Consider the following 19,666-nt stretch of genomic DNA (forward strand, 5'->3'; position numbering starts at 1 on the left):
TATGTTCTGGCACAATATAGAAAAAAAGGCCATTTATCTTATGTTCATTAACTTTTCTTTTAACATTTTAACCATATTTTAGTATGATCAATTTTATTTGTCACCACTATGTGTTTTATTTTATGAATTTAAAACCATTAATTAGAGTAATCAATAGACTTCCTCATATTGCAAAAGGGATATGCAAATCAAAATTTAAGGACTGCTGATGTAGAAATTTGTTGCTTTCAAATTGTTCAAATCTAGGGGCAGGAAAAGAAGCAGTGTATTTCTTGAGTTCATTTCCAATGATTCTAGTCCAAAAATGCTCTAGAAACATGTTGGATTGGTGTTTTTAAATAGCCTTTATTCTCCTCAAGAAAGGTATCCAATTCATTTCCATGTATGGCACCAGCTTCAAGATTTCAAATATTGTTCAGTCTTAGGGAAGTATCAGTGTTTCTTTAAGAAAACAAGGTAAATTCTCCATAATGAGGAGGATGAATTCAGAGGAGGATACAATATAAACAAGGGATGATAGAGAGAGTAAATAGAATCAAAAAATGTTTAAAGTTAAAAAATGAAATTTAGTGATGATTTAGTCCAAACCGCTCATTTTAAAGATGATGCAATGAAAGCCCAGAAAAGAAAATAAATTACTTTCAAAAGGTTATTTAATGAGGTATTTAGAGAGTTTGGAGTAAAACTCTGTCCCATTCACTTTTCACCTATATAACAAATAATAAATGTTACTGTCTTGCTCAGAATCTCATATTTAGGTTTATAAAATGATGTAAAACTCAAATAGAAATGTTGACCTGCAGGCAGCAGACTAATTTAGAAAAGCACAAAGTAACATTTTCTTTATTCTATTCTATTTTTATTTATTTTGTTAAACATTTCCCAATTATATTTTAATCTGGTTCCAGAAGCACTTGAGTGTTTTGTTCAATATCTCTGCTGTAGTAGGTAGAGTATGGCATTTTGAGTCAGAAGACCTGGGTTCCATTTTGATGTAATTTCATCTAGGTGTTTTTATAAGTACAGGTTCCAAGTACTGTCTTCAGTATTGTACCACAAAGACAAAAACAAAACATTCTCTACTCTTAGGAAATTTATCTTCTCCAAGGGTGAGGGAATAGATAGAGGAGAATTGGATGGGGAAGGGGGAAAAGTATTTATGGGGGTAGCTAGGTAGCTTGGGGGACCGAGAGCTAGACCTAGAAACAGGATGTCCTGGGTTCAAATGTCACCAAACCCAAGCCACATCAGATGACAAAGGGTCCTGGTCTCTCTACCTGCCTCAATAGCCATTATCATAAAGTCCCACTAATCTTCCCATAGCTAAAAGGGCCTGGAATAACAGCATGTAGGTTTTCTCTCAAAGTGAATGCACCTGACCCAGTGCATTAGGTCTTAAGGCCTACAAATGTGCTTTGAATTTCCTTGCAAGGACAGGGGAATGTTCCCTTTGACCCATGTCCAAATAGCTCCTTATACATCCCTAATGTGAAGAAGCAAGGCAAGCTACTTAGGTCCTTCATAAATATGACCTGATCCACTGAAGAAGAGAAATATAATTTCTAGAGGAAAATTCCAATAACAGCCAGCCTGATATGGGCCTTCATTCCTTTAGTATGAATGTCACATGGAAGAGATAAAAGAGATAGTGATGGAGGGCCATTTCTTCCATCCAAGGCAAAAAGAAGCCCAAGAAGAGATGGGGATGTGGCTCTGAGGGGACACCAATAGCCCTCTATCCTTAATTCTCAGTGCCATCACTATGTAAATGTGCTATGGAGTAGCTAAAGTGGAAGATGACATTAAGCACTTTTTTTGAACCCTCATTAGAAACAATACTCAGTATTGGTTCCAAGATAAAAGAGAGATAAAGGGCCAGGCAATGAAAGATAAGTGATTTGCCCATAATCACACACCTAGCAAGTATCTAAGGCCAGATCTGGACCCAAGACCTCTTCTCTGTAGGCCTGGCTCTCTATCTACTGAGATACCTAACTGTCCTCTGTGAAGATAGGTTTAACTCTCCCTTCCCATTTTAAAATTAATCAACCAAAAACTTTAACACCCCTACTTAATGCCAAGTAAAGGAGTTCCCAGACAAGCCCATAGGTGACTGATCACCCCCTGGGCAGTGCTAAGCAAATTAATAGGATGCAATTGGTCCCTGTAAAGTAGAGGAAGGGACAGAAAGTGACATGGAAAAAGAACTATAAAAAGGTCTGAACTTCCTGTGCAAGGGATCTTCCTCTTGAATTTTTGGTTTGGAGTTTCAGCTGGTGACTTGACTCTTGGAAGGTTGTTTTGGACTTGGACCTCGGCTTCAACTTGGGACTTTGGATTTTGAACTGCTTCTGATAAAACTGCCCCTGGATCTTCTCCCTTGGTGTTAGTCTTAGGTGAGAGAGTAGCTGACTCTCCTTTCCTGACTTCTGGAGAGATTACATCCAAAGAGGCTTTACCCTTTTGGAGGAGGCTGCATGGGTGGAACCTCCATTAATTTACCACTGAGTCCTCCTGCTGAAGGTTATGAAGGCCTGCCAGGATTGCTCTGGAAACCAGAGCAACATTTATTGTGATAGACTTGACATTTTCTCTACCTTCTTTTTACATTTCTCTACTTTCACTCTTTCCACCTCTTTGAAAACAATCTATTGAAAGTCATTTTGACTTAAGCTATAATATTTTAAAATTGGTGCCCAAAATATTATTTTAGAATTCTTATACATTTAGTCAAACTCTAAATTTAACTCCTTACACCACCAAGTAATATTTTACAAGGAAAGAACTTTTATTTTTCGTAATGGTCTCCACCTAGCTCAAAAAGATTCTTTAAGTGCCCTTGTCATTCCATATTTGAGCAAATCCATGTACTTTTTGATACCTTAAGAATGAGGGGCATAGTCAAATGAAATAAATGGTAACTTTCTCCAACAAAAGTCTCCTCTAATGGAAATAGCCCATTAGAGGTCAATTCAAAGATCAACCACAATATGTAGATTGTATAGATCCCCTATCCCATAACTGTCATTGCAGGATTTTGGCAATGAGCCATAGTGAAGCTGCATGGGAGTCATTTGTCGGATGGTTGTCTCTTTTTTATTTCTGTTTATGGACATTTTACCATATTATGGATAGTGTACTCATTAGTGATAAGTTATTTCTCTATACTGACTACTTAAATACAGAACATTTCTTGAGTGTTGTGTTTACTCTTTATTCAGCATCAGAGCAACTTCCCTTTAGGGATATCCTCAATCATTCTCCAGTATTCCCCCACCATGCCTAAGCTTCTTTCTCTTGTTTCTATAGCCACCTTCTCTTAATTGTTTCTTTTCCCTAATCCTTCATTTTGAGGAACGACCTAGGCTAATCATCCTTCATTTTTCAGCCTTCACCACCATGATCCCAAATTTTGTTTCTTCTCCTTCCTCATCACTTCTCAGCTCCCTTTTATATGATATGCTCCTGTGATAGAATGAAAACTTCTTGAGGAAAAGGATTATCATGTTTTGCATTTAATCTGTATAACCAGAACTTAGCACAGTGCCTGGCACAGAGTAAATGCTTAATAAATGCTTATATACTTGATGACTCTGTGTCATGGGCATTACTGATCTAAAAATAATATACAACCTATGCCTATCAGAAGGGACACTTGCAGAAATGAAGAATAGCATCTGGGGTCCATGCTAACAGAAAGAGCAATCTAGGATTGGGGAAGGGGCAAAAATATTGTTTAGGAATCCTTTTGTTATTTTCAAAGGGAACCTGCTGCCACTATAGGGGTATTTTTGGCAAACTCCTCTGCCTGTGCTTTATGTGGGTGATACTGTTAATAGAGAATGTGGAAATATCATCAATTGACAGGGCTGGGTGTTATGGGCACTGTGCCCAACAGATGTCATATTATTATTATTGTAATATTTATTACTCCTATCAATCTGTTGTTAATGTATCATAAAATATTGATATTATCCAAGTGCATTCTGTTTATCAACTCATGAAATTAGTAGTCTCTTGTTTATCTCATAGGTATCCAAAGGCATCACTGGTGCAAAAACAATTGTCACTATATTAGAATCCTAGAAACAAAAATATGTTGTTTTTAGTGGGCATTTAATAAATGGTGATTGATTGAATGATGTATGTCTTAGTGCAAATAGCATCTATCTCAGAGGCCAAAATGATATTACTCTGGCATTATTTTCAGTCCCTATCCTTGTTAAAGCCTTAAAGATAAGAACATTTTTCTTTTCTTTGGGGGGGGGAAGGGTAGAATGTAAGAGTGGGAATAGTCTGGACTGTGATTTTATGTGTATGGAAAACTCATTTGTGGAGATCATAAAAAATTCCAAAACTAAAAGGGATCTCAAAATATAGAATCAAAGAATAATACAGTTAGAAATGGAAGGTAATTTAAAGACTATTTGATCCAACACCTTAATTTTTCAAATGAGGAAACAGAAGAAATGACTCATCCAAGGTCATGCAAATAGTAAATACAGTCTAAGGGCCAGCATCCTTATTCGGGTCTTCTCACTCCAAATCTAGCTTTCTTTTCTACTGTATCATGCATCCTTCTTAACACAGAACAATAATACAGAATATCAGCCTTTGTTGAAGCATTAAAAATTTAAAACACACAGTATTAAAGGGGTTTCCATGACACTTTACATATGTTATCATGGTAGATCTTCTCTGCAACTTTGTGAGATAAGTGTTGTAATTACTTTCAGTTCAGAGGTAAGGAAATCAAGGTTGATGAAGTTAAGAGGTTTATGTGGTTTATGTAGGATAACAACATTTGTGTGTCTATAGAGAGATTTGAATCCAGATCTTCATAACTCTAATTTCAACAATCTAACCACTATATGACTTCAGAACCCAGAATATTAAAACAAACAAACAAACAAAACAAAACAAAAAAAACCAAGAATGTTAGAATTTGAAAATGCTTTCAAACACAGAGTATTCAGAAGACTTTAAGGTAAGGAAATATTTTATGATTTCAAAGAATCTGATACTGTATTCAGAAAGAATTCTGGTATAGAATTCGAGAAAAAAGAATTCTAGTCATCACTTTTTTACCTGATAGCTATATGTTCTATGAGCAAAGCAGAATTGTTGTAGTTCAAAAGACACTTGAGACATGCAAATTTTATAGACAGACCTCTACCAAATATTCCTACAGACTTCCTTTCCCCAACCTGTGGAAGCACCTTCCAAGCTCAAATTATTCTGACCAACCAGTTGGCCCGCCCTGTACATTGACTATGACATTATGATGTCATTTCGGTTTTCTTCAAGTATTTAGAACAACAAACAAAGAGCTATGCAATCTTGGGCAAATATGCTCAACTTCTCTGGATGTAAGTATTTTCCTCTATGAAAAATAAAGAGTAATAATAACGTTTTACCTACTTAATGAATAAAGTGTGGATCACACAAATACCATGGTGAAAATGCTTGGAAAAGGATGTAGCAGTATATATACATCTGTGTTTGCATGTATACTGTGGCTTTCTTTAGAACTTAGAACTAGCAAGTTCCTTAAAGGTCTCCATTGCATTCCTGATGTGGGAACCTAGAAGAAGCACTCCCAATCCAGACTGTGAAGCCAACACTCCTCCCACCTCCAACACCAGGAAGGAAGTGAAGCCCTGCAGGAAGGAAGTGCTAGTCACAAGACCCAAATGCCACTCCCAGTTGCCTCTTCCCCCACCAACTGTCAGTCTTGACAATTTCTTCTCTCTCTGTTGCCTGTTCCAACACAGTGGCAGAAAGTCCAGAACTTGTTCTTGTGTCCTTACCACACTGATGATACTAGACTCTCTTTTAGATGGCCACTAGAAAGAACAAATGAATGATCTGGCCAGTGGGGAAGAAAGGGCAACTGGGCTTTCCATGATTCAGCTATTCTTCTCTTTTTGTTCTTTCCCCCTACTTCCAAAGTACTCATGTCTGTTAACATCTCAGTAAGTGAGAGTCCCTTTCTCTTTAATATGGCTAAAAAGACCATTTCCAAAAAGTCTCCTATTTTCAGAAAAAAAAAATTAAAACATTATTTTCTCTGACAAGTCACCCAGCACATTACTTTCTATCTTAGTTGCTTTTTATATTCCCTTTTAAATAAACAAATGTGGGTTTCTATGGTACTCTGTGGAATTCACTCTTTGTTTCATTGAAACTGCAACATAATTATATTGGAAATGTGAAAAACAGTTCAGCAGGAAATCAAATGCTTGCTCAGTATGGGTATTTTTATTTCCATAGTCACCCTGATAAGTGCGAGTGAAGAGATTTGGATCCTAGGCCTAACATAAAACCTAATGATGGGGCTTATTTAAGCAAAAAAAAAAAATACTTAAATAGAATTCTTTTCCCCAACACAGATCTTCTTTAGGGAACACAGAGGTTCTTTTCTCAAAGCAAGAATGTGCAGACAAGACAGCTGTCTGGATGCTGCCCACCCTGCCAGATAAGGTAGGGGAGGAATTAAACCTTTCTCCTTTTAGCCCATATTTAATTCCCTGGCCCCCCACCCCAGTCTGTAATTAAATTCATGTTTCCTGATTACAAAATGCTGGCTGGTGAGGTACACTTGAACACCATCCCAATGGTCTCCATCCAGCAGACTGATTTACCTCGGTGGGTGGCTAGTACATTCAATTCACAATCCTATTCACTCATTAATTTTTCTTAATCTTGTTTTTAGGAATGTGGGGGAAGGGAGTTCAAAGTTCCTATTTCCAACTGGAGGAGAGCTCACACAGGCAAACTCATATTTGATGTACAATTAATTTACCCAATGGAAGTCATAGATTCATAGACAAAGTTTGGATTCTCAGGGATCCTTTAGTTCAACTCTTAGCCAAATCATGCTTTAAATGAGTCTCTCATAATGTATTTGGGTGATCAGCCATTACTTGAGAAACTCCAATGATGAGTAACTCATTGCATACTAATGCAACTTATTATATTTTTATATAGCTCTAATTGTTGCGATACACCTCTCCCTTTCGATATGGAATCAAACTCAGTCCTCCAATTGCTAACCTACCAGTTCAATTCTGCTCCAAAAGCCAAGTAGAACAAGGAAATTCCCTCTTTCTCAGGAGAGGTCTTTAAATATTTGAAAATAAGGACCATGTTTCCCCTTATTGAGTTTATAGTCCATTTTCTTCTTCTTTAGTTTTCCTTACCATGGCTTATTTTCCAACCGTATTACAATCTTTGAAACTCTCTTTTGGAAATATGTCAAATTATTTGTATATGTATAATTATATATATATATATTTTTTTTTTTTTCTCAGAGCATTAAATATAGTATTGGGCATGGTACTCAGGAACCCAATGTGTGGTCTAACTAAGACAATACATAACAGTTCCAGCATATGTTCAAAGAATTATTTAACCTGGGCAATATCTCATTTACAAACAGCCCCCGGCATCTTTGCAGTGGTTAATAAAAAGATTAGTTGTCATTCTCATCAGAAGTTCAAAAATTGCTTCAATTTCTATTTATTAAGTGATAGCTATAAATAGAGAAAGGAACAATAAGAAAATGATGTTAACAATATTAATGAATTCCATTTCTGGCTCTGTTACTTTAAGGCAGACATTTTTTTCTTTCTATTACTATACACACACACATATACACAAACACATTCACACACACATATACATATACATTTTTTGGTTTTTTTAAGGAAATCACTCTAACTTCTATCACCTTACTTTCCCCATCTGTAAAATGGGCTTAATAACTCGTGAACTAACTGATATAGTTGTCTCTTGTGTCAAGATGGAACACCAAAGCACCAGTTTGTGATGAGAGCAGGAAACTCAAGTCAAGGCATTTAAATATTTTTTCCATTATATGTAAAAATTGTTTAATATATATTTTTTTTCAATTTTGAGTTTCAAACTCTCTCCTTCATTACCTCCCCTGCTGAGAAGACAAGTATTTTGATGTAGGTTATACATGTTCAATCATGCAAAACATATTTCCATATTAGTCATGTTGTAAAATAAATCAAAGACCAAAACAACAAAAATAAGAAAAAATAAAGAAAAAATATGCTTCAATATGAATTCAGATTCTATTATTTCTTCTTTTTCTGGATGTGGATAACATTTTTCATCATGTCATTCAGAATTATCCTAGATCATTATATTGCTAAGGATAATTGTCATTCACAGTGGGTCATTATATAATATTACTGTTTCGATATAGATTTAGTTCTGCTAACTTCACTTTGCCTCAATTCATGCAGTACTTTCCTGTTTCTTTCTGAAAGCATCTTGTTTACCATTTCTTATGGCACAACTAGTTTTCTATCACAATCATATACCATAACTTATTTAGCTATTCCCCAATTGATGGGAATCTCCTCAATTTTCAATTCTTTGCCATCAAATAAAGAGCTATTGTAAATTATATTTGTACATATAAGAATTTTTCTTTTTAAATCTCTTTGGGATATAGGTCTAGTAGTGGTATTCATGCCAAGATATTTAAAGATGGTTTATCCATCGGTCTTAGAGATAGTAAAGAGGTCTTAGGGATTGGCAGTGGGGTAATGTTAAAGTATTTTTCTTGTTCAGATGTTGAATAACTTGAGGAAATTTCCTCAAAGACCTTTTCTTTCTTCCTTTATTTCATTTCTATAGAGTAGATGGAGTTGGTAGCCATGGAATGAGCAATTATAGAGTCATATAATCTAGAGTTGAGAAATACTTGAAAATACAGAAAAACTGATCTCATAATTTTACATATGAAATAAGATTTAGAGATCTAAAGTGACTACTCCAAGGTCTCATAGATCTCCTTACTCCAGTTTCAATGTTCTTTCATTCCAAAGTTCATCCCCCTTATACTGTACTATCTTTAAATTAGAAATCCATGCTATTGTGCTCAAAGGAATAATGAACTGGAAGAATTCCATGTGAACTGAAAAGACCTCCAGGAAGTGATGCAGAGTGAGAGGAACAGAACCAGGAGAACATTGGACAGAGACTGATACACTGTGGTACAATCAAATGTAATAGCTCCTCTACTAGTAGCAGTGCAGTGATCCAGGACAAGTCTGAGGGATTTATGAGAAAGAGCACTACCCACATCCAGAGGAAGAACTGAGGAAGTAGAAACACAGAAGAAAAACAACTGCTTGATCACATGGGTCGATGGGGATATGAATGGGGATGTAGACTATAAATGATCACCCTAATGCAAATATTAATAATATGGAAATGGGTCTTGATCAATGATCTCTGTAAAGCCCAGTGGAATTGTGTATAGGCTACAGGAGGGGAACAGGAGGGAACGAACATGAATCTTGTAACGATGGGAAAATATTCTAAATCATTTAATTAAATGAATTTTAAAAATAAATAAATAAATTAGAAATTCAGTTTGGTAAAGCCAGAAGGCAATTTAGGTAAAGAAATTGAAAAAAAAAAACCTGATCAACCAAAGGTAATTTTGATGGCTAACAGCCAAGCCCAGATGCAAATCTTGATCCCCTAACACAGTTTAGTATGTAATTTATTGCATCAGAAGTACTGGGTCACTGGTTTATCTATTCAGCATATGGTTGTGCCTCATTCTGGATGGATAAGAATGGCCAGGAAAAGTGGCAATCTCTTTAGTGGGTACCTAGAAAAAGTCCCATCATATCAGACTCTTGAGTCATGCAGATATAATATAGGGTTGAAGGTCTTCCAAATTTTAATGTTCAGTAGAGGGAAAAATGACAACTGGATCCAATGCTGACAGGAGTAGGTTAGGGGAGTGTCAATGGGTTGGATGGGGGAGAGCACAGGAAGTTAAGTAGGGAGTGGAGTTGTGAAGGAAAGAAGGGTGTTTTTTTTTGTTGTTGTTGTTTTCATTTTTCATGGCTGTTCTTTCCATTAGGGATTTCACTAGTCAGGAAAAGTGATGCAGTTGAAGTTCCTTTCTCCCTGGCTCTTGAGAAACCACTTCTACTTGCTCACTACAGATCAGATTCAATGATAAACTGGCTTGTTGGGTAATGAGGTGTGTGTGGCATTATTCAGGGACTGTCTCTAGGAAGATGTGGGGAATAGAGGTTCCTCAATCAGAAGTCTGACTCCTCAGGGAAAGAAAGAGGGGCTTCGGGCTTCTCTCTGAAGGCACCTTTCTAATAGCCTCTGACTCCCCAGGTTGTTTAACATTCTGTGGGGATACTTCCCTGCGAGTACAGTCACTGCCCCACAATTTCCTAACAAGGAGAGCACGCTAATCCTGCCCCAGAAGTGCAGCGTTCAGTCACTCAGGAAAGAATCATTTAAAAACCCAAGTGTGTCTCTATGCCTGAGAGTTTTACTGAAGAGGAGAGTGAACCTTATTAAACCAAGGTTTCCCTCCGTTCTCCAGCCCAGTTCAAATATTGACAGGAAATGCCAGCCATCAATTTCTTATTTAAGCAATCAACAAGCTTTTATGAAGAGAAGGAAATAAGGATGTATTAAGTGTCTAGCATGTGCTGGACACTCTGCAATGTCTGTTACACACATGATCTCATTTGATTCTCACCACACTGGGAGGCAGGTGCTATTAGGATCCTTTTTTTTTTTTACATTGGAGAAAACTCAGTCTATTGCTCAGGATCACTTAGCTAGTTTCTAATGTTGGATTTGAACTCAGTTCTTCCTGACTTTAGGACTAGTGCCACTGTCCCATCTACACTCAGATGCCTCAAATTTATCTTTCTCTGATCTTATGTAAAAATATATATATATATATTTAATATATATACAAAATATTTATAATACACATTTACAAATATATATAATATATAAATGTATATATGCAATATATGTATACAAAAATGTTTTGCACATATATATATATATATATGCACAAAAGTATACAGATGTGATGTAAAACAAACAACACTTATTCTTCTCCTTTCCCACTAAGGAATGTAACATCAGAAATGACCTTTTTGCCTGTCAGTTGGTATATCTAGCAGCGAAACATAGTTCATGAATTTTTTTAAGTTTATTATCTTCACTATATCAGCTAAGCACAAAACCTCAGGATTGGAAGAGATCTTACAGGATATTTAAATAGGGCCATGCTTTTATGGGGATCTCTTTTAGAACAGTTCCACTAAGGTGATATGAAATCTCTTCTCTAAGATCCCTCATGACAGGAAATTCAGTATCTCTTATGGAAGCTCATTCCATTTTTTGAAAAGATTTCATGATTTAGAAGTTTCCCCCTACATTAGGGATAATTCTGCCTCTCTCATCATCCTGTCTCATAAATCACTATTAGAATATGTGACTTCTTCTCTAAATGGACAAAGGATTAGATATAGCTTCCCTGGTTCCAGAAGGTACACCTAGAAAAATTGGGTGGAATTTGTAGAAAGGCAATTTTCAACTCAATATGGAGAAAAGCTTTCTAATTTAGAACCATCCAAGAATGTGTCCTATAAAAAAAAAATAAAAATGGAACTGTTACAAAGATGTAATAGATTGAGGGTTAGACTTGAAGTTAAGAACACCCCTATTTATTTCCTGCCTCAGACACCTATTTACTCTCTAAAAAAGGGGTTTTTGGTTTCCTCAACTTTAAAATGAGGAAGTTGATGACCCCAAATACCCCTCCATTTCTAAATCTATAATATTGTGATTTTCTAAGTTAATTTCTTTAAGTATAGGCTGGATAATGAATTAATGAGTGTGGTGTAGATGGGATTCCACATTCAGGTAAGCATTAAATAGGATGATGGCCTTTTTAAACTCCCTTTGAGTTTTGAGATTCTAGGATTTATTCTAATCACTGAATGTTATAGCTCCAGTGCAATGATAAAGACAGAAGAAAGTATTAAAAAATAATAAATTTTTAGAAGAGCCTTCCTAGAACAAATGCTTTCTGATTAATCTCATCCTGAAAGTATCTACAAGGTAATCAGCTCCCTTGAAATTCCATGGCCCAGTTTACATGATGAATTGAATACTAAGCATGAGTTATTAGTTCACACAAGTAGTATCTTTCTTTCCATGTAGCCTGAGTTGGATGAAAACAATAATTCTGTCATCCAGGCTCCATGCCAAGAGCAAAGATTCCTTGAGGGCTATCAAACTGGCATTTGCCTACTAGATTTAGCAGTAATTAACAAGAAAGCATTATTTGCAATAATGTGTTCAACGCACAGTAGTAGTCCATAGTAATGCATTATCTCTAACACAGGGGAGTTTAATTTAATGGTCAATTATGTGCCTCCTGTTTAGAAACTAATTCTGGTGACCAGTCATAACTTGCTTTCTCTTAATGGCAGCAGCACTATTCCAGGCCCTCAGGCTCGAATTCTTGAAGTATGTTTGACTCTTCCATTTCCTTAGTTTTCTATAGTCAACCAAACACCATAAAGTATGGAGTCTTACTTCAAAATATCTCTCATATCTGTTTCTCCCTTTCTATTCTCACTGCTATCCCCTAAGTAATCTCCTTGCCTTTTCTCTTTCTTATCACCAACCCATTCTCTTCTTGGCTAGTAGAATTACCCAACTGCACTCATCTCCGTCTCAAAGAAGCTATTCATCCAAAAAAAGCTCAGACATCATCTCCTGAATGAGGGCTTTCCTGATATACTTTCACCACTTATTAAAATCATTTTCTAAAATTGTTTTGTGTTATCTTATAAATGCTTACCTACTTGTCTATATTAAAGATCCAACAAATACAATGGAATCTCGATGAGAGTGAGAACTGTTTCATTCTTGTCTCTTTATCCTTAAAGTCAGGCACAGACAATATTTATTACATGTTTATAAAATAGTTTATTTGCATTGCCTTATAGAGAAAGAAAAGACCCCAAAGATAATCTGTACTATGACCCTATTTTATAGATGAGAAAACTGAGGTGCAGAGGAGATAAATAAATGATATGCCCAAGATAGTTATTAGTAGATCTGGTAGCACAGAACACATGCCCCCTGCTCCTAGCACAATGCTGTCTTTCTGGGATCAATATTTCTACATGATAAGTCAGGTCACCCTCTTGCTTATAAGACATTGCTGGCCCTAAGACTATTTAATAAAATTCAAACTCATTAGTCTGAAACTCAAGGCACTCTACAACTTGATTCCAGTCTGTCTGATAGCCTTGCCACCTATCTTATTCCTATGGTGGAACCCTCCATTTGAGCTAAGATCTTCTTTATGTACTATATATGTACTCTAGAAAATACTGTAATGTAGCACTTTGGTTCTTCTGCTCCTACTCAGTAGCAGGTCCAGGAATGAATGAATTCCCCTCTTATTTGGGATTCAGTTCCTTTGTCTTTAATATGAGGGGATTGAAATAAATGATGTACAAGGTATTTTTCATCAATAACATCTTAGAAGTTTCTAATTCTTATTTTGTGTGACTTTGATCCTGCTATTCTCCTGTTTCTCCATTCATTTATTTCCACAAACCTTCATTAATTCTCTACAAGTGCCAGGGAATGTATCAGATGTGAAGGGAAAAAAATAACTAAATATATATGTGAATCAAAAAAAAAATCTGTTTCAGAGAGATACTATTCTATAACAGGTAAACAGGTAACAGCCAAAATAAGCTAATTTAAAGGAGAGAACACTAGTAGAGGTAAAAGAAACAGATGTAGCCAGTAGCACCTGAGTTACATTTTGCTAGAGGACAGAGATTCTGAGGCAGAAATGAGAGAATACTTCAGGCAGAGGAAAACAAAAATAAATAAATAAATAAATAAACAAAAAAAATATATTAAATCCTGGAGGAAGCATGTGGAAAGTCAAGCTTGAAGACAAGCAAGAATGCCAAGTTGGTTGGACATAGCACCATCAAAGAGAAGATATGATAATGTCTAGCATCTATAACTACATTGAGCTTTGCAAAGACCTGTTAAGTCTGGAAAGGAAGACAGGAGCCATCTTTTAATCTTTGACTAGAAGCCTCCCACAATCATTTTAATTCTGTTTTAATTCCTTTTGTCAATCTTAGCTTGCATAGTATATATTTGTTTACATATTATCACTTCATTAGATTTTAAGTTCCTTGAGAACAGGAACTGTGCGTTTTGTCTGTTCTTTCCATTTTAATACTTAAGGCACAGTGCTTGGAACATAGTAGTTACTTAATGCTTATTGATAGATATTTTAGGGACTTAAGCAATAAGAAATCAAATGATTCAAAAAAACCATAAGTTTTTCATACTCCACTAAAATTCCACATTTTCCCTCATTGCTTTACTTAAAAATACTTTCTTTTCCTGAAATGCTATATTGCTAATTGTTTATGACATCTATTTACTACATTAATAATATTTTCATGGACTTATTTATGTCCCCTACTATAATGTAAAGTTCATGAGGATAGGGATTTTGCAATATATCTTGTATTCCCCCCATTGCCTAGCACAGTGACTTACATATATAAAATACCTAATAAATGGAGTTTTGAAAGAATAATTGCTTATTTAACTAACTTCACTTTTCCAAAAATGTACGTGGCATTGTAAGGTCCTGGATAATGTGTCCTAGTCCTGTTTTCTTTGCATCTAAGAGATGTTTGTAAGGAGCCGAATCATAATATTCAAATCCTCATCATTTTATTCATATTAAGTCAATGGTAATTAAAATAGAGCAACTGACTAACAGTAGGAGTAGTGTAAGGCGTGCATTGGGGGCTTAGGAAAAGTGGGTTACCTCCTTAGCAGCTCCATTAGGGATGTAACAACTTTAGAAGCCTAATCTACTGTTAACACATGTGCATCTAACTCCCAGTTGCAGTAATGAGATTTACACATTTACTGTGATGGCAGACTAGATCTATTACTGCTTAAGTACTTGGGGAATGCCTACAGTACAACCATCTTAGCCTCTGTTAAGTGAATTTGACACAAGAGGATGAGGAACAGCTTCTCCATTCTCATTATGAGATAACAGATGAACTTTCCGAAGATCTATTTTTTCTTAGTTTAATTTCATTTGTCTAAACCTTTTGTCTGATGAAATGGCACTTTTCAAGCCATTTTAACTCATTGTTCATAGAGTATTCCTTCCATTCTCTTTGTTTCCTTGCTTTTTCTAGGTTTCTTTGTTGTTTAAAGGGATTTTTAATTAGTCACTTGATTCAAATATAAGGTAGTTTCCTAAAATCATTTCCCTAGACCTTCTCTGAGATTTTGGAAAGTGGATATTATATAATGGCAGCAGTAATCAAAACAAGTCAAACCTATTTGTAAGCCATTTTAAATGCACTTTAGAATTTCTCTAGCCTTTAGTTACTGATCTCTGTGCTCTTTCCTTTAATGGCTTAGATCATGCATGGCTAATTCTACATTTACATCCTTATCTACAGATTTGTGCTGAGACTTGTTTGCCCTTTTCCAGCCAGGAATTAAGGTTTGTGTCAAGTATCACCTTACTCTGTAAGGAAGCTTGATTCACTGCTTTAGCAGAGTTCTCTGGCTGAGAGAAGAATTTTCTGTTTCTGAAAACATATAAGACATATCCAAGAATAGCAAGGTTGGGGGCATCCATTTCCTCCAATAGAAGGAAACCCTATGCTTCCATCATTCTCAATCTCTGGACAATCTAGTTGTAGCATTCTAATTATGAAAATTTCAGTGACTCCCCTTTGAAAAGCCATTCCCTTTATAAACAAAATAAGAATAAGAAGCCAGGCACCAATTACCAAGAGATATTTTTGAAAGGGAACACTCTTCATTAAATCATTCCTTGGATAATTTTTTGGCTCTATGATCTTCTGAGTATGGATCTTCCTTCCATATTAGACATCATGTCACCCCTATTTTCTTTCTCCCCTGAGAAACCTTATCTAGAGACTAATTTCATTCGATCAATATCAGAAATGAGGTAAAATCGAATAAAAAGAATGGACAAACCCAAACACTTACTAATTTCAGTAGCTATGATCGTTATGTTGTGCCACATACTCGTCTCTCGGTCGAGGGGTGTTGCCAATGTTATCCTCCCATCTTCTGCATTAATGTTGAACTGTCTCTCAAGGTCAGTGTGCCGATCAATGGAAAACCTAAAAAATGGACATCTTTGTAATCTACTTAAATATGTTTATATGAACTGTATATACTGTAGCAGGCTTTAAGTAATCCTCTGAGAACCATAGTTATGAAACCAAATGAATTGAGAGGCTCAGTGGCCTAATCATTTATAAAACGAAATGACTGACTGAGACTTAAGAAACTTAATAATTATTGTCCAAGGAGTAATTAGCTGTAGACTCAACATGAAGGTCATAAAGTGCCATCAGGTTCAGTAGGTAGCATCTCTAAAAACGGATGCTGATGAAGAGTTAATTAGACAATCCATCAAGTTTATTGGACAGCTTATATAGTATTTCTTAGCAAATGCTAATGATTGTAGCATAGTACATGCAACCCCAAAGTAGGATGGGCCTCATGATTATTGATTGCAGTCCTGGAAAAAAAAAGGTGCCTTACCAAAGAACTTCTATTTGTCAGAGAGTTCCTTCCCCTCCCTTCACCCAGAATATATTATACTTTTCTGCCTGGGTCCTTGGGGGTGGGGGCACAGTAATAAATTATTCCCCATTCACCAGTAAAAGATTTTACGATGTAGGAATGGATACCTTCTAAAACAGTTCTAAAATAGTAACCATATTCTAAATTAATTAAAATTTTAAATTAAAAAATAGTAATCAAGTCAGTCTTGTAGACTGTTGGTATACCCATTTGCAATCTACTTATGTTTAGGCAGATTCACAAGAAATCCAGTCTTGGGACTAAATTTTTTGATGGCAAATTAAATGCTCTCATGACAATGGTTTCCTTGAATCTGAGAAAATGATTTCTTTGTTAAATGGAGTGAAGTAAATGATTACTTTTGTTAAATGGATTACTTTGTTAAATACTTTTGTTAAAGTGGAACACAGCAACTTCTTCTGTAATATCCCCACCAAGTAAGTAGAAATCGAGTCATTATTTGAAGACCTCTAGAGATGAAAAACTCACAACTTCCAAAGTCAGTCTATCACATATTTAGAAAATTGTTTGAAGATTTTGCCTTATGGCAATCTGAAATCTACTTCTTTATAACTTCTACCAATGGCTTCAGGTTCTACACTGCAGAACCATATAGTTATTCTAATTGCTCATTCACAAAACAATCTTTAAAACATGGATGATGGATATCTTGCCCTCCCCTATAACTAAATATCCCCCATTTCTTGACCTAATTCTTATAGGTTTTAGTCTACAACCATTTCACCATGCTTGTTGTCCACACCTGAACATTTTTAAACTTTTCATATTACCATCTACAACCTAAGATGGAATCTGATGTTACTCTGTTCAAGGACCCTTGGTTGCTCTCTTTATTCTAGGATAAAATAAAAAGGACTCTTCAATTTGTCATTTAAAGGCCTTCTCATGCTGGTTGTAGACCATCTTTCTAGATTTCGGGTCACATTGTTCTCCTTCACATATCCTACATTTTAACCAAGCTAGATTACTTTAGTGTTCCCTGAAATCACCCTTCTTTTACCATCGACAATCCTCTCAACACAGACCAGAGTACACTCCTTACACACCTCCACCTCACAGAAACCTTGGCTTTTTTCTAAACTCATCTCATATAACAACTCTCATTGGATGTTTTCTCCCTGACCTCCCCATTGCAAATTCCCTCTTTTTTTTCAAATTTTCAAATTATCAAAATATAGATGTGAATTTTTTATTTTTATATAATTTTATATTTTTATTTTATATAATTTTTGATATTTGTAATCTCTTTTTTAAGTTATATCCTTAAAATGGCATGCAACCATTGGAAATCATAGACTTTTATTTTATCTTTGCATCCAGATAATCTAACAGTGCCTTGTACATAATAGGTATTTAATAAATGATGGTGGATGGATATGTCTTTGTGAGGATTAAATAAGTTAATACTCATAAAGTGCTTAGCAACATGCCTGGCACAGGGTATGCACTTAATACACACATTTCCTTTCCTTCTCCCTCTTCTATTCTTTTCCTTCTTTTTTCTCTCTCCTTTCCTCATTTCTTTGCTCCCTCTTCTCTTCTCTTCTTTCCTTCTCTCTTGCCCTACTTCCTTCTTCCTTCTGTCCTTGCTTCTTCCCTCCTTTATTTCTTTTGTCCCTTCCTTCCTACTCTTTCTTTTCTTCCTTATATTAATGAAACCTGAGATGATTTAAGTTTTTGGGATACCAAATCACACTGTTGCCTCTTAATCAGCACACAATCATTGGATGAGTTTTTTTTTTCTGAGATCTTGTTTTCAGGCAGTTACTTATTAATGCACTTCTTCATAAGAAAACATAACTGAGAAATTACATTTTCCAATTTGTTGACAGCTTAGCCATTAAGACAGCTCAGACACTGATTTGCAACAGCACTTGCAGAAGTTTACGCAGTCCTACTGAGAAGTTATATGGAAGTTTATAAAGGTTTTTTTTTTCCCCCTTAGGTACTCAGGTCCATAAAGAAATGTATTCACAGTGCGCTCAGCAATTTCTAAACACGATGGGATGAATTATGAATAATTTTAGTTTAAATTACTTGTCTTCCAGAGAAGGGAAGAAGAGAGACTTTGCTCAAAAGAATGGCAACTTGTTAGGACAGGCACTGCTCCTGGGGAGGACTAGGCAACAGATGTGTATATTTTCCTGACAAAGCACACATTAGTATGGCACTGAGGGTGACTACTGCAGAGCAAAGATAGGTGTGGAGGATCAGCTATTCTTTTCTACTTCATGCATCATTAATACAACTGCCAGCCAACTTTGGAATCATTTTTTTCCTACATCACTATCTTTAAAAGAGTAAGATATACACAAACATGTACACATATACATATAAAAATATGTACATGTATATAAAAATATACATACACATGGGCATATGTATAAGAGAACACATACCTATACAGAGCAGACAATTTCCCAGATGCCAAAGGGACATGAGGAAGTGATTAGATGACTTATTCTACATTTACAACATTATATTGAGAAATGTTATTACCTATTGTTTCCTCTAAATAATTCCATTCTATCATTCCCTTTCATAGTGCAGCCTTTTATTAATTATAATTAACTATTATTAATTATAACATTTTAATAATTGTTGTTTATACTTAGAGGAATCAAGGAAAATCCATTTATTCAATGTATACTCTGTGCTAGGCACTCTGCCAGGAATTGTGGATAAAGTTACAAAAAGTAACAGTTCCTGTTTTCAAGGATTTTTCTTTCTAATTAGCCAAAGCAATAGATATAGAAAAATAGTTGGATAGATGGATAGATATACATATACATATATATGTCAAAGAGAAATATTTTATCCAAATTCTCATGCCTAGTGTTTGAAAATCAAAGGCAATCTAAACAGAAACTTTCCAGACATTTAGTAGATTTGAAAACTGTATCCAGAGTTAGTGGTGAGGTAAGGATTGAAGAGAGTAGGGAAAGAATAAGTAGGAGAGGAAAATCAGGGAATAAGCATAGAAAGAAGAAGGCTAGAGAATAGCGTGCTAATGTATTTGGTTCTGGTCTGACCAACAGTAAAATGTGCTTTATGGATCCAGAACTGGGTTCTTCATTAGAGAGCAAGGAAATGAGCTAGTGAGGCTAATAATAATTCA

General features: G+C 35.5%; 1 protein-coding gene across 3 annotated transcripts in view; it reads right to left on the minus strand.

The window, feature by feature from the left end:
* The window catches only part of CDH8 (cadherin 8), a 534,859-nt gene that overhangs the window by 164,173 nt on the left and 351,020 nt on the right, over nucleotides 1–19,666 (minus strand). For all 3 annotated transcript variants that reach the window (XM_007477092.3, XM_056799241.1, XM_001364059.4), the window contains one exon: nucleotides 15,922–16,058. In XM_007477092.3, coding sequence (XP_007477154.1) covers nucleotides 15,922–16,058 — 137 coding nt within the window. The remainder of the gene's footprint in view (nucleotides 1–15,921; nucleotides 16,059–19,666) is intronic.

This window comes from Monodelphis domestica, chromosome 1 (assembly GCF_027887165.1).
Source record: "Monodelphis domestica isolate mMonDom1 chromosome 1, mMonDom1.pri, whole genome shotgun sequence".
NCBI lineage: Eukaryota > Metazoa > Chordata > Mammalia > Didelphimorphia > Didelphidae > Monodelphis > Monodelphis domestica.